Source organism: Leuciscus leuciscus (genome assembly GCF_965113295.1).
Source record: "Leuciscus leuciscus genome assembly, chromosome: 11".
Taxonomy (NCBI): Eukaryota; Metazoa; Chordata; class Actinopteri; order Cypriniformes; family Leuciscidae; genus Leuciscus; species Leuciscus leuciscus.
Genome location: NC_138735.1, coordinates 8,527,555 through 8,544,547, shown reverse-complemented (window position 1 = coordinate 8,544,547; position 16,993 = coordinate 8,527,555). Strand labels below are relative to the sequence as shown.

The following is a 16,993-nucleotide window of genomic DNA, read 5'->3' as shown; positions in this document are numbered from 1 at the left end:
TCGACGGCAGCTAATGGCCAATTTCGCGCCTGTATGTTGTCCGGGGCTCCATTTTGGGTTCTTTAGTGCCTCACATTTGATGTGAAGAACCGCATTGGGGTTTAGAGGGAATAAATAGTGAGGTACAGACTGCTGTGCTCAAAAACGAACGGCTTATCTACTGTGAAATGTTTGATAACATCACAAAGTCACCAAAGGCGGGAAAGGCTTCACATGTGCAGATGCTGCTGAGAAAAAAACATCTGAAAACATGGACAGACAGTGATGTTATGTAAATAGCTGTGCAAGATTAGAGGCCTCGAGTATGCGTTGTGGTGTTACAGCAAATTTATGGGTCAGGGACGAGGAATGCGGAATGGAAAAAGGTGTTTGTTGTGGTTTCTGCCCCTTCTTTTCGGAGAAATTCTTGACAATCATCCTTGATTTGGTTCGGATGGAGACAACAAACATGCTAACAATGAACTGGTAAACAACCGTTCGAGGCCATCAAAGGACCCGCCTGATTATCCCGGTATCACTCCAGAGACAGTTGACGAGGAATGCATTTGTTTTGTGGTTGTTGAAGCATGCAGAATTCGCTGGAGAACATTCAAAAACGTTTTTGGCGCACGTGAAAAAGATAAAATTGGGTGGGCGGCGAGGATGGAACTCTTTGTATAAATAGACAAAAGGATTAACCAACTAGCCATGACAAAACCATTAGCGGTCCTTTCCTGCCAGTTTTTGCTTTTTAGTCACTGAAGGGACAAAGCATAGATCATTAGCAGGGGTCGTTCACTGGTGTCTACGTACTTGTGTGTTTACAGAGCTGCGAACCGCAACTAAATTTACTGTTAGTAAAACCACCTGTCTGGAGTCAGTCCATCAGGATATGACATTTGAAGCACCACGAAAACAGCAGGAATCGAGTTGTTGAGAGAAAAATGACTGTACATTGTCTTGGCGACAGCCAACATCTGCATTTAACCTTTCTAAAATGTTGTCTCTCCGTTCAACATTGTTTTCTAGGGGCAAAAAGCTCACCAGACCGCAGACCTGTCCGTTTTGGCGATCAATAATGGCTTGTTTTAAATATGTGGACGATCAAACGAAAATTCGAGTTCAGAAAGCGTCTCTCTGGGACTCTCACACCGAAGAATGAAAGAGCATGGGGTGATTTTTAAGTCACCGGAGAAAACTTAACTTCATTGAACGGACAAAGACAAGTCAAAACAAAACATCAAAATAAATGTTCGATACAAGAGAGTCGCAAAGGGAATTAGACCTCTTCAAAGTCCAAGGGTCTGGATGATGAGAGTGTCTAGGGATGACTGATAGGTGATTGTTGGAGAAATAGTACAGAAAAGCAATTGAAAGTTCAAGTGTAAAGAGGTTAAGGGAAGAGTTCACCCAAAAATGAAAATTATGCTTTTATTTACATCAACCTTATGTTGTTCTAAACCCGTTTGGTTCAGAAGACTTGGAATATACAAAAAAGGTTCAATGGGGTTCTTAATAGAATTTTAGGGCTCTTGACTCAATTTTAAAGAACTTTTTATGCCAAAAAGGTTCTATATAAGGAGAAATGTCTTTGCATTGCAAAATACTTTCATGTTCCACAGGGTTTTTTTTTTTTTTTACTAGTGATAAAGTATGTTCATGAGCTGTTTTATTCATAAAATGTAATGACTGGAACCCCTAAAAAAGTTCTGTATATGAAGTGCCTGACAGAACCCTTTAAGATTCTATATAGAACCTTTTCTTCTAGTCGTTGAATCTTCTTAAGGTTCTTCTAAAGATTTTCCTTTTGTGTTGCAGTAAAGAAGTTGCATACATGTTTTGAATAATGATAAAATAATTAAAATTTTTGCGCGAACTATTCCAGAAACTGGATGCGTTCCCGATATGCAAGAATACCGCATCTCAGTTCCACCTTGGAAATAGATGCTTAAAAGTGATCAGAATGAAGGACTGCAGGGAATGTTTTGCACTTCAGCGACAGCAAATTCTATACAAACCTGGCACTGCTATCCTTCCTGATGTTGGGTGGTCCATTTCCAGAATAAGGCCATTGTGAGCAACCTGGGAATGGAGACAAAAGAACGTGAGCCAGAGACAATTACTCATGCCATGTTTTTACACTCCTTTTCTTGAAGCTATTAACTTACTGTCTTCTCAAAGACCACACAAATTTGCCATCTTACCTTTGACTTTCCTTTTAACATCGAGACATCTTTGAGTTTACCCAACAAAAACAAGGTTAAAATGACAGACACGATGACTCAAGATTTATGAACCTTGAAAACGCGTATCATGGTTTCCACAGAAATATGAAGCAGTGCAACTGCTTTCAACGTTGATAATAATAAAAAATGTTTCCTGAGCAGAAAATCAGTATATTAGAATGATTTCTGATGGATCATGTGACACTGAAGACTGCAGTTATTATGGTTATAGGTATAGTTCACCCAAAAATGAAAATTCTCTCATCATTTACTCACCCTCATGCCATTCCCAAAGTATATGACTTTCTTTCTTCAGATGAACACAAGTGAAGATTTTCAGGAAAATAATCTATCTCTTTGAATCCATATAATGCCTTTGGAATGGCTGGCGCTCGTTTGACGCTTGAAAAATCACACACAACGACAACGATTATGACAACGGTTACAATCCATGTCTCATTCATACGAGTAATCATGAGGTAGACGATGTGGCAAGTGACACAAGTACATTGTGAAGTTCATGTGAGAAGTAGCGTGGAAGGACTGCCATTTCTCTCATGGACTTCACAACGCACTTCCCCGTGATAACGTCACCCTGTGATAACAGTAGACAGAAAGCATTGATTTTGAAGACATTTAGAAGACGTTATTAATTCATTGGACTCACAGAGATGGATTCATTTCCTAAAAATCTTCATTTGTGTTTTTCTGAAGAGAGAAAGTCATAAACGGTACATGAGGGTGAGTAAATGATGAGAGCATTTTTATTTTTGGGTGAACTATCCCTTTAAGCTGTACAACTATTTCAATAATATTTCAAATAAATGCAGCCTTAGTAAGTATACGTGATTTCTGAACAGTAGAGTATGTCATTATTTACTCATTCTCATCAATCCAAGCAGATTTAATTTTTTTCTGAGAAATGCAAACGGTAATTTTTTTGAAGAATATTCTTTTCCATATAATGAATATAAAGGGGACTGGGGCTGTCAAGCTTACAAAGGACAAAAAAACACCATAAAAGTGGCACAAAGCTTTTATGCACCCATATTTCTAGTACAGCTTTATACAAAATATATTGTTTCAATGCAGACATGCAACTCACACAATACACTCCGAGTCTTTTTAAGCCATACAAAAATACAATTAATGCCATTATTCTCCTGAAATTCAGCAGTATCTCTCAAAACATCAGAATTCAGAATACTTTTAAATAGTGTACACAAGTCATATGGATAATGTTGTGTATGGTTTTTTTTATTTTTTTATTTTTTTTAGTTTGTACACAGTATCTGTCCCATTTCATTTTCATTATGAGACAAACAGTGGCCTGGGTTTTCTCAAATTTCAGTCTTGGGCTCCACGGAAAAACAAAGTCATACAGGTTTGGAATGACACAAGGGCGAGTACATGATGACAGTCGTTTCATTTTTGGTAAACTATTCTTTTAATCTACTGAATTGTGTGTGGTTGAAGATGAAAGGAAATGTATATGAAAACAGATGATGTGCCTGAGTTGGCATCTTTCTTTGTTGTTCGGTTCCGCTCATGAGACTCCAAATGCCACTCAAATTCTGGCATGTGTCCCAACAGAATCCCAGGCTCTATGTAGTCTGTCAAAGCGCATTAGCATCATTAGTACTATAGGTTCTCATGTCACTGAGCTGAAGCCAGACAGTTATGTAAGATGATGTCCAGACCACCAGACGTGGATGACACCCTTGTGCTCTTCCTCTCTCACTCTTTTCTTTTCTCCTCCACAATGTTTTCCCTCAATGCTCCGCGTACTTCTCTGACCCTTCTGGGGAAAGTTCCAGAAAGTGAGCGATAGAAGCTCTGCATCATGTCATGCTTTATTTAGAGGCAGTTTGGGTGTGTGGCAATGATGCGTTCATGGGTAATGGGAATGTTGAGGATGTGGCTTCTGATTGGAGAGCCTTCTCCTCTCTTATATTTTTCCTTTCTTCAATGCCTCTTGAGCCGGCTTTACACGAAATGATTTTTTGATGTCAGTTATGATTTTTGCTTGTCATGACATCTAAACATAAAAGGCATTTGAAAAATTATTGATGGTAAAAAAGTACGTTTCAATGTGACCTTCATATAACAAAAAGGAATTGCTAAATGTGAAGAAACACCCGATTATGTAATCAACTGTGATTTATTTATTTATTTTTCAACAAATCTCTTTCTTTAGCTGTTGTTACCCGATAAATAGTCTTGTGTATCCAGACTTTTGACTGAAGGTCTATAACCGCTTCAATTGGCCAAGGGCCGTCTAGGAAGAGGCCATCTGACTGACACGTAAAGTGATCAAAGACAGTTAGCTTTGCTGGAAAGTCAGCGCATAAGATTTAGACTTTTTTTGGCTACTGCTGCATTACATGAGTGTATGAGGGTCAAACTGCAGGAATGAGGCCAAAACATTTTGAGAGATGTCTGTCAAATGGCAAGAGTAAAGTCAGTTAACCTGCCGTCAATGAGCATGCCACACTAAAACGATCCAAGACTTCCAATTTTGCTTTTGAAAACAATCTCAGTGTTCTACAAATTTAGTCTCAGATGGCAAAAATCACTAAAAAAGTCCAACATGTGTGCATAATGCTTTAGTCAGCCTGATCATATTCATCACAAAAGGCCCTGAGCTCATTTTGCGTATAAAAAGCCGTAATATGGGAACAGTTAAATCAAGCTGAATCATTGGGCTCTTGGCTCCGAGCGTCCAGCCACCCGCCATACATTCATCTACCTCAGTCAGTGTGTGCATCAGCCAAAATATCCGCCGTTTGCCTTTGAAATGCAAATAGGTGAAGTGAGGAAAGAGAAGTGGAGTAGACACACGGCAGCAGAGCTCTTTTGTGGGCCGCTTGGATGATGACCAGAATGGACACAGATGGCTCTGTTACACAACTGGAAGGAGAGATAATGGGGGAAAGCATAGAGTCAAAAAAGAAGAGAACAAGATGATGATGTGTTTTCCAGGGAAAACTTAGTAATGGATCTGGTGGAATGACTCCTTTCAGGAAAGAAGATTCTCCACAGTGCCAAACTGATGAAGCTGACCATATATATATATATATATATATATATATATATATATATATATATATATATATATATATATATATATATATATATATATATATATATATATATATATATATATATATATATATATATACAGTGCTTGAGTCCATTAAGGTCTCGAAACTCTCTCTATTCTTTGTCTATTATTAGGACATGTATGGACATCTGGTCCTTGGCAGGTCTTAAAATTAGGTAAATATAACCTCAGATGAACAACACATGATATATTACACTGTGTCATTGTTTATTTAACAAAAACTGGGCCAAACCAAGTACACACTTACTGCTTTTATAGGAATGAAGAGGGTTAGTATCAGTCAGGCTCTGCTAATCAAACGCCTTTGATTAATTGAACATCAGCAAGCGTGACCAACTCTATAAAAGCAGAAGTTTTGGCAGTTTCAGGTGTGTGTTAACACAATATCAAGGAGGAAAGACATCAGCAATGATCTTAGAGAAGCAGTTGTTCCTGCCCATCAATCTGGTAAGGGTTACAAGGTCATTTCCAAACAAATTGAAGTCCATCATACAGCGAGGAAGATTATCCACAAGTGGAAAACGGTCAAGGCGGTTGCCGGACGTCCCAGCAAATTCACCCTGAGGTCAGACTGTGTAATGCTCAGAGAAACTGCGAGAAACCCAAGAGCTACATCTCAGACTCTACAGGCCTCAGATAGCATGTTAAATGTTAAAGTTCAGGACAGTACACTTAGAAAAAGACGGGACAAGTATACAATGTTTGGAAGGGTTGCCTGGAGAAAGCTTCTTCTCTCTGAAAAGAACATGGCAGCACGGCTTAGGTGTGAACAGTTGCATCTGACACAAGACTTCTGGAACAATGACCTTTGGACAGACGAGACCAAAGTGGAGATGTTTGGCCATAATGCACAGAAAGCTAAACACAGAACATCAGCACAAACGCCTCATACCAGCTGTCCAGCACTGTGCTGGAGAGCTATGGATTTGGGCTTGATTTGCAGTCACATGACCCGCACCTTCAGTCGTAGAGTCGACCACAAACTCTGAAGTCAAATGTGAAGCCGATCTGTCCGACAGCTGAAGCTTGGCTGAAACTGGGTCCTGCAACAGGACAATGATCCAAAGCACACCAGCAAATTTACACCAGAATGTCTGAAAAAGAAAATAATCAAGGTGTTGCACCGGCCCAGTCAAAGCCCAGACCTCAACCAGACTGAAATATTGCGTTGGGACCTTAAGAGAACTGTGCAGAAACAGATGCTCACAAACCTCAGTGAACTGAAGCATGTTGTAAAGAAGAGCGGGCCAAAAGTTTTGTTAAATAAACAATGACACAGTGTAATATGTCATGTGTTGTTGTTCATCTGAGGTTGTATTTACCTAATTTTAAGACCTGCCAAGGACTAGATGATATTTATTATGCCCTGATATGTAAATCCATCTAATTCAAAAGGGTGTCCTTTCTTTTTCACATGACTGTAAACTGTGTACAGACTGGCTCGATTAAGTCTGGCCGTTCTCCTCTGACCTCTGGCATCAAAAAGACATTTTCGCCCACAGAATTGCTGCACACTATATATTTTCTCTTTTTTCGGACCATTCTCTCCATCTCTCTCTCTCTCTCTCTCTCCCTCACTCTCCCTCTATATATATATTAGTACTATCAATTAAGCATTTTGGTAACACTTTACCATAAGGTTCATTATTTAACAACCTTAGTTAACATGAACTAAGAAGGAACAATACTTCTTCAGCATTTATTAATCTTAGTTAATATCAATTATAACATTTACTAATATATTATTAAAATCAAAGGTTGTATTTGTTAACATTAGTTAATGCACTGTGAACTAACATGAACAAACAATGAGCAGCTATATATTTATAAACTAATATTTACAAAGATTAATTAATACTGTAAAAAATGTATTGCTCATTGTTAGTTCATGTTAGTTAACACATTAACTAATGTTAACAAATGAACCTTATTGTAAAGTGTTCAACTTTTTTGTAATTAATCATGATTAATTGCAACTACCATTACAGTTTTTATGTTGTAATACTTTCACATTGAATCTTCAAAATAATGTAGAAACAACAAAGACAGTATATTTAAAATATTTGATATAAATACATCTTTTTACTAAGCACTATCAATGAAGGCCAGTAGATTGCAGTATAGTTAATGTTTCCAAAACTACTTTTTCCAAAGAGTTTTTTAACTCTAGTTTAGCTACTTTACATCAAGTAACTTAAAGTTTAACAAGCTACCATTTCTAAGTATCCTCCAACTAAACTGAATTTATGTAAGATTACAATGTGCAAACAAGGTGTTTACCGATTCACTGAACACAACATTAATAGTAAATCTCAAAAGCTGGCATAAAATGAAACTAGTCATATTCCCAGTAAACAAATCCAAAACGTGGAATAATTCAGGAACTCATTAATCACACATGCTCACACATTACAAGCTGAAATTATTTCAAGAACAGACGTGATTCTGTCACGGTTTTAAAAGATGAATGGTTGGAAAGTTTCCTTCAGATGAGCTGATGTGCCTTCTTTCAGTCTGTGAGAGAGAACAAGATTGCTTGCCACATCCTCCCTTTGCAGATTTGGGTAACTTATGGCTTTTTCTTTATGAATGATTCGGTCAGTGTGACTTTCCCTAAGTATATGACGACCTGAGTGACGTCAGAAGCTCTGTGGATTGACATGTCAGTAGGAATAGATAGAGATGTGAAAACTTCGTGTGCTCAAGCTCTCCAGAGTCATTAACTCTATGAGAGCTCACAGACAAATGAAAGAAGGATCGGATCAGATCAGAGGTGATGATGGCTGATGGATAAGAACAGAGATGGAAATGGAAATAAAGCACTCAAAATGCAGAAGAAAGATTCCTTGCTTACGTCACAGAATCAACTATAACATACACTAAACATTAGTGGTCTTTTTAAGGTGTTATGGTTGGTTTCCAGGCCATTGCTACAGAGGCGTCATGCCCATTCAATCCCACACGTGCCCCCTCAGATTTATGAGCCAAATGGATTTTGAATGCGACTTTCAAAAGACAAAAATATTTATTTTTACATTTGATAATAAAGCTCCATAATTATGTGGAGGTACAAAATTATTAGCGCCCCAAATTCGTCACTATTTAGTCATTTCATCACTTTCATGCCAAATATGTAGTTTATGTGATTCATGCAGGAGTTTTTGCATATGGGTGGTCGGCGGAATCCGTCTACAATTTTACAAAACATTAATTTGTCAACACAACACAACCTAAAAGTTGAAAAACGCTTCCTCCGCAGAAAGCATATGGAGTTAGGAAGGCAAATAGGCAAGTCTGAACCCAATGTTAGCTTCACTTTCTGTCTCCCGAAATATGTATAATTTGTTGCCTTTGATACCCCACAATCCTGTGCTTCCATTCTGTGACAGGTAAGCTAAAAAATAAAGATGGCATCTGAAAGTTGGGGTTGGCAGAGTCGGCTCTGTTTCAAACAAACAGTTGGATAGCCGAGTACTGTAAAAGCTCTGACAAGCTTAATCTTATCAGCGATCGCATAACATTGTGTCCAATTGACATCTGGGTAAATTTGGACAATCTTTCTTACAGCATGGTGGACCGCAAGTAGGATTTCATCAGCCGCAGGCATGAGATATAAATATAGAAAATGAAATGGTGGAAACAATGTAATGAAACTAAAACTGCCAGTAGGTGGCGGTCTTAACGAGTGAGTCATTCAATCAAACGATTCCCTCAAAACATGGACTCATTCGGTTGTTCAGAGACGCGCAATGGCTCTACTGTGGATTTGTTGCGAAATAGAGCAAAAACACACAAGGTTAGGTCTACCTAAAATGAACTACTTGTTTATTGAACTGTTGTATAAAATCAATAGGCTATCACATTTGCACTCTGCTGATATTCGAGAAAACCTCACTTTATTTCCTGTTATAAATATTATAAATATTAATATTAAATATTTGTTGTAGATCAATAAACCATTACGCTGCCTCAGAATTTTCATGAGGTCTCTTCATGCGCAAAAGCTGCTTGCAAAGTCACTGGGCAGCAAGGCAACAAGTCAGCAGCCTAAGCTTTCAGACGCAGCCTGTGACGCAGGTGCCATGCATTTCTCTGAAGGGATACAAAGAACAGCCTCTGATTCGCAAAAAGAGCTTCCAAACACAGAGATAAGGTGTAGTTTAGCCTTGCGGTTTCCAAAACGGATTCATTTGTCACATTAAGCTACAAAAAACTTGGAAAACGGACTTTTAATGTTCTGGAACAGCGACAGTAAGCGTTAAAAAGGCATGATTGATCTTGCTTTGGTTCATAATTCATAATTAAGAGTTATATTGAACCTGAAAACACTGTAGTAATTATTACATTTAAAATTTAGAGAAAGTTTTCATCTAAATCATTATTTTAATGTGGGGTTAGGTTTTTACAATGACACAAAGCAAAGTCAAATTTGCTGTTTTCCATAGGCAACACGAACGGAGATCAGTGGCAGTCGATGTTTTACCTGGGTTCATTATACGATTCTTTCAGGATTTGAACCCAGTATCACACCACTATCATGTATCACAGTCAATGCCAGAACGTCAATGGTGCCCTCTAAAAAAATAAAATTAAAAAAAAACCTTGACGCCCCTGCCTTGCTAGGTGTTTGTTTGGGTGTTCTGGATGGTTTTACTAATCCTTAAGTCTATATTCTGGTTTTGTGTGAGGAGTTTGAAGCTGGTGTACACTAACAATTTTCCCTTGTTAATCCAAAAACAGCATTTGTTGAAACCAAGCCCATAAAACGACATGATCTGAAAAGTGTGATATTATGACGCCATAGAGCAGCGAAAGACCGCCTTTGCAGAAGAATATCAATGCCTACATCACTGTGTCTTTGGACAGGATCAATACCATTACCTTTCAACGGATCCTAATGCTAGGGAAGTGTTTTTTGGTTTTTTTTTCAACAATGTGAATGTCTCAGCAGTGCATTATTTGTTTGTATTCGGTACATTTCACTGTGGATTATTTGGTAAATCAGTCACAATTTCGGCGCAGGCTTTGCAAACAGACTTTTACGATATGGATCTGCCAGCAACGCCAAAAAACATGTAAGTAACCATGTTTATTCTAATGCCTGATCTGTGATCACTGATTTCTGATGTGCAATTATTCAAGTTCAGACAGATTTTCTTTCGCTCAAAATCGTTCAATACTGTTTGTGCATCAGTAAATCAAGCCAGTGTCTAAACTGATCAACTTCATATCGTTTCTCTTAGGATGAAAATAATCTGTTATTTAAACTGTGATTAAATTATATACAGAAAGTGATCAAAGAACACTCCCTTTACAATCGCCCAAGCTGTCAATCACACAGTGCAAGTTTAGCTGGACACTTGCCAAAACTCCTGTTTTGTAATCAATGACGCCGTTACAATGCAAAACGAAGCTCTTACTGTAGTTACATTGTGGTGAAAGCATTCGTGAGTGCGCAGAAATTGCATTGCAATGATGAGATCACTGCATTCACGTCATCTGCTTAATACTCATTACTGCAACCTTTCATGCGATGGGAGTAGATCTAAATATAATGCTATAATCAACACTTTTCACGATTCGTTAATCTCGATCGATGTTATAGTTAAAAACATAGTAAAAGATTTCGAGAGATTTCTACATGAAATTAGCTAGTTATACTAGCTATTTCACATGCAAACATGTCCGCCAATCACAGCAGTGGGCGTTTACACTGAAGTCTTCAAACAGAGCGTTCAAATCAGAGGGCTAAAATCAGGGAAGGAAAAATGCCATTTATTTCTAAATTATGACCATTTTCAATGTAAAAATCATACTAACATTATAAGGGCACCCCAGGAAACATAATAAAATAATCGAGTTCATGACCCCTTTAAGTGTCACTGGAGAAAAAACACTGAAAATCCCAATTTATATTTTCATCACTCTGTCTGCTCGTGATGAAAAATCTGTTATAACCACAGGGATACAATTATGTTTCTCTGAACTGTAAAGTGGCTTTGACCTCAAACAAACCTCAAAATCAGCAGCCTTTGTAGCAAACGCTTATAAATTTGCAACTTAATCATAACTAAATATTATATCTGACAGTGGCTTCCGTCTTCTTGGTGGACAGCACTAAATAATCAAACGAAACTGGCGCAACCACAAAGTAATTTCAAGTTTTGTGAGACATGTGGACACCAAATCCGAAGCCCGAAGCCTGCAACCGTCTGTTAAACTCTCATTGTGCCGAGCAATAAAGGCCCATGTGCCAGCGAGCGCCTGGCACAGCAGCTCCATATGTGTGCCCTGTTGCCCCTGCGTGTGGTTTAAACCAGATCACTGTGTCTGTGCGCCGTAAAAGGCCTGTTTATTTGTGTTTCTCTCACGTTTAATGGCTGCCTCCGAGGCCTTCTTTCATCCACAGAACTCTTTTCTCCTCCCCCCGGCGCTCTGCGCTTGAAGAGACCACGCTTGGCAGTGCTGTGGTGGCGTAGGAGTAATAAAAAAATAATAAGGCTCAAACGTTGATCGATGGCTTTAATTTAAACATCATACATGTGTTATTTTTGGTCCATCAGAATTTATTACGCTTGCACTTTCCATTTTATGACAGTCAATGCAGCGCGTACGCAACCTGACATGAAAGTTAAAGCAATCAGCTCCTGCCTATGGATCGGAGGAGGAAGGAGCTATTACAAGGAGCCATTAGGTGTCAGGTTGTCAACCAGTAGTGATATATGCTATACTGTTCGCATGCTTGAGTTATGGGATTCTGAGTATTAAGTTGACTAGTGGAGGCTGGGAATAACAAAGAAAATTTGTTTTGTAACGTCACATTAATGAGAGTGCTTGTGTGGCAGGATTGCATTGATATTCGCTTTTTTTGCAATTCATTTAGCTGGAAGCGCTTTCCATAAAAATCTTTATGTAAAAATAGAATTTAATACATCTTATAATGCATTATTGCTTCAAGAAAAGTGTTAGCAAAATGTATTATTCATTAAAAGTATAAAGCATGAAATACGCCTTGAAATGCACCTTATAACCCATTGTATGTATTGTAACCACAGTTATAATACTTATCTATTCACTGTTACACCTTTAGAAAGTAATGCATTAAAACACAAGTCAAATTGTAACAAATATTATAATGCATTTTAACTTTGGTTACAGCTATTTATGACAATATACAGTATAATGCATTACAAGGTACATTATGAATACTTTATAATGCATTATACACAAGTAAAGTGTTATAATTTTTCCAGGGTTATTTTTATTTTACTTTTAATATTAAAATCCAAACCGAATCTGTGATGTCGACATCTGCATCTAGAACTAAGATGAAACTTTGCCTGCCCTTTTCTGAAAACAATGTACTTGTAATGACATAATCTAACACAGACGGACAGTGACTCACAAATGGAAGACAGTTCAAATTTAGATAGTTTTAACATGGACGGTGTGGTATGGAAAGTTTGCTTCAGAAGTGGGCATGGAGAAACAATTAGCTAAACCACCGGTCACTGGCAACGGATGAAATCAACACTGACAACGAGCACTGAAGGAAAAACTCAAAAGATTTACATTGCCAGGGTGTTACCATGCAGCCAAGGTGGTTGAAGCAAAATCAAAAAGCAGATTTTTTTTGACGACCAGCTAACATTTCATTTAAAAATGACCCATATCTCATTTCTGCATTTACACTATACATTTGGAGAAACAACCCAACACTCTCAGAAAATAAAGTACATAATTGTACCTTTAGGGGTACAATGGCTTGTCACTGGGGCTGTACCCTCAAGGGTACAATATTTCTACCTTAACCTTTAAAAGAAACGGTACATATATGTACCTTTTAATGCTTTTTGACCCTCAAAAGGTACATAAATGTACCTTGAGGTCCAATAATAAGCCCTATGGGGTGCGTTAGTGTAGATTGTACCTTGGAGGACAGAAATGGACTCCTACTGTACCCCTATTTCTGACAGTGAAGTTAGATGTACTGAGCCAGAAAAGCTTAGGCCGAAAAGGAAGTAAAAACAGTGTGATTTGCAATGGACACTGGTGAAATGATAATACAAGCTTTTGCTTTCTGCACCATCTTTAAGAGTCAGCAACACATTGGGTTGAACCTTCACCCTCCGTTGTGCCATTAAAAAGAGTCATGTGAGTTGATGTCATTCGCCGCCGTGGCTTTTTCAATGAGGTTCAACTCGCATTGACGGGAATTTAAGATCTGTCCACTTACACGGGAGACGCAAATGCACATATCCGATTCATATCAGATTTATTTCCACATATTAATGAGGCTTGAAACCCATCTGAGAATATCGGCATCTATGGGCTTTTTTCCTGCTTACATGTTCGCCAGTCATTTCCAATCTGTGCCACATGGGAGGAAAACAATCAGAATTGGGTCACTTGAATCATGTATGCAATGTAAATGTGGCCCAAGTCTCTACTTCCACTCGGTCACTGTAGTTGATTGATTATTCAATCATGAAAAGACCAAGTGTAAATGCTCTACAAGACACATTTGAGAAAGATATCAATTCAATCACTCAAAGCAGTCAAACTCAGGATGTGGTCGGAGATGCGTACAAGACGTGACTTGGCCAAGTGTAAATACCTTTGGTTGTTCAGGCCACATACAGTACATAAACTTTACATCTCCCAAATGGAGTTACGTCAGCGTTCTGAAGTTTGGGAGCCTTGCGCTTCACAGATGAGCAAGCAATCATGGATGAGACAGTATGGAAGGAACAACAATGTGTAATTCAAACACCAATTGTCACATACAATGAATGTTATCGGGAAAGTCAAGACGGTCGAGACTATCAGTTTATACTAAGTTCAAAAAGGTCGATCTCTTGGCTTGAGTACTGACTTCAATAATTCATCTATGGGATTTGTTTCATGGTTTATCATCCACCATGCAAATATTGAACATCTGATTGCTTAGATTATGAATAGGGCACCTCTCCTCAACAATAAGCATGATTGGATGAATTGTTGATATTCTATTGTTAATGTTAATATTGTTGATGTTCTTAATTAACTAAGTAATTGACGAACTAATAAAAGTAGTAATATTCATTGAACTAAAATGAACTTCCTCATGAAAATGGAATCTTCAGATAATTTATATATATAAAAAAGCTATAAAAAATACCAATACAGATTCAAATTATGCTAATGGGGTTTTAAAGTATTTTAAGTATCTCACCAATGCTGCATTTATTTAATCAAAGATAAACTGTAATTTATTCCTGCGATCAAAGCAAAATTTTCAGCATCATTACCAGTCTTCAGTGTCACATGATCCACTGTTTTAATTTTAATATGCTGTTTTAATATTACACTTTTATATTTTATATATGCTGTTTTGATGCTCAAGAAACATTTATGATTATTATCAATTTTGAAAACAGTTCAAGCTGCTTCAGATTTTTGTGGAAACCATGATCCATTTTTTCAGGATTCTTTGATGAATAGAAAGTTCAAAAGAACAGCATTTATTCTAAATATTTCTTCTTTGTAATATAATAAATGTCTTAACTGTCACTTTTGATCAATTCAACCCGTCCTTCCAGAATAAAACAATATATTTCTTAGCAGAAATAAAAAAAAAAGGAATACTAGAGTAAAAATGCCAGGGCTCAAAACTATCAGATGTGGTTTTGTACAATGTATAACCCTGTGAAATTTAGAACATGTTTGTTGCATATTTGCATGTTTTTTAGAAACCAACATTTTATGAGTAAGTTACAAAACATGCAAGCATATGATTCAGCACAAAATAAAGTATATTTAATAAAATAACAATAACATTTTATTGTTTTGTCAATTGTTTGCTTATTAGGTCATAAAATTATTCTAGAGAAGTGTAATCGATTACAGGTCATGCCTGGATTATAGTGCCACGCTAAACTGTATTCAGCCCGGGCCTATTTAACTAAAGTCCTGAGACCATCAATTATTGGAATGAAAACCTAATATGGTCCAGATGTGTCCTGCTGGTTTCCAGAGACGCCGTACCGAGCACAGATTCTTTTCATCCTCTCTAAGCATCAAACTGATCAGACTAGAATGAGGTTCTAGCTAATTATGATAAGTAAAAGAGAATAACATGCAAAGCTTACTCAAACAGGGTTGCATTAAAACCCGAATCAAACCCTGATACGGCTTAAAGTGGTTATGCATCATTTAGATTATATGGTTTTAATGCTCTTATTTCGGCCCATAATACATGAATCAACTCCCCGGGAACATTCTGACAGGTCTAAAGATCACAGATAACATCCAAAGATCTAGATTTCAGATTGAGACATCATATTAAGAGATAAAAGGCTGCCTCGTTGCATTTCGAGAGACCCCCCGTCCCCGTTCTCCCTCCCTGCAAACGTGTCACTCTAATGAATTCAATGAATCACATTTACAATAGTTTACAACCCTGATTGCACTGTAATCCAAGTTGGAATTTGATCCAAACGCTTGTCTAAACCAGCCTCATTATATTTCTTACAGATGGCCCACTTAAGCTCCCGTTACATTTAATTGCAACCGTATGAATACGATGTGTCATGAATACATCTGTTGAAAGCGCTCAGGATTTTGACCTGCCAGGTGTTGTTGAGGTTTAGGCACTGGTTCGGGACGAGTATATGGTGCCGCCATAATACGCTCTTTTATGTCGAAAGTTGGTTGCTTGTGCATCCTGGTGTTTCCCCCCCCCATTTTTGTTGATCAAACGATAACACAATGATGAGAACATCATGTTGAATGAAACAAGCTAAAACCTCCACTTGCATTTGCTCAGTCTGTCCAAGTTCATTCCTGTTTCATACTGATTTCATTTTTCTTTTCCACACAAGTGTCAAATCGGCTTTCACTTTCTTTTGATATTGAGGCAGCTTATTTGAAATGATTAATCTGCATGGTCCTGGGAGCCTTAAAGATGGATATGATCAAAAATACAAGAAGGCAGCTTGTCAGCAATCCATGTGGTCATACTGAACAGGGATCCTGAAGAGAGGTTCTGGGACTTTAAATTCAGACCGTTTTTGTGCTGAAAAATGTGCCATGTCTTGGGACAACAACATTTGGATTTCATTTGAATGCCAAACAAAACGAAAGCTCACAACAATTCTGCCTTTTTATTTTGATAGCTATGATCCTGCCAGAGTTGTGGAGGTTAAATCTGAAGCAGACACCCCCGGTGAAGCTCATTTGTCGGTCTGTGTGGTGCATGGCTTTGATTGCATCTATAGGCTCTGTAATGACGATGGCTTATCTCCGGGCTGAATGTCTGACAAACACTGCTTCGCTCAGGTCACGAGGAAGTGTTCACCGCACTCTTCTGGATGAAAGTGAATGGGAAATTTTCCAGGCCTGCAAGCTCATACGTCTCCACGTTTTATTTTAGCTCATTTCCTCTGCTTTGACGGCACATGCGCTGGATATTAGCCTCATCAAGGAGCTTGTGTGGTGGTAAGATGATATTTAAATAAGGTGGGTGATGTTTTAATCTATGCGGGAGTTTATACTGCAGGGTTTGATGAATGCCAACATGAGGGCGTTTAGCGCAAAAAGCACATCTTTATCATGAGCTCTTTTATTAAATTGGATCAATTACTTTTTTTGTGGTATTTAAAGTAAAAAAAATTGTCAAAGTAGT

General features: G+C 37.9%; 1 protein-coding gene and 1 long non-coding RNA gene across 2 annotated transcripts in view; one reads left to right on the top strand and one right to left on the bottom strand.

The window, feature by feature from the left end:
• Nucleotides 1–16,993, top strand: part of LOC309509619 — a 404,791-nt gene that overhangs the window by 136,485 nt on the left and 251,313 nt on the right. The window lies entirely within an intron of this gene.
• The window catches only part of sugct (succinyl-CoA:glutarate-CoA transferase), a 144,519-nt gene that overhangs the window by 26,877 nt on the left and 100,649 nt on the right, over nt 1–16,993 (bottom strand). The window contains exon 13 of the mRNA XM_082184360.1: nt 1,998–2,061. Within this exon, the coding sequence (XP_082040486.1) occupies nt 1,998–2,061 (64 nt within the window). The remainder of the gene's footprint in view (nt 1–1,997; nt 2,062–16,993) is intronic.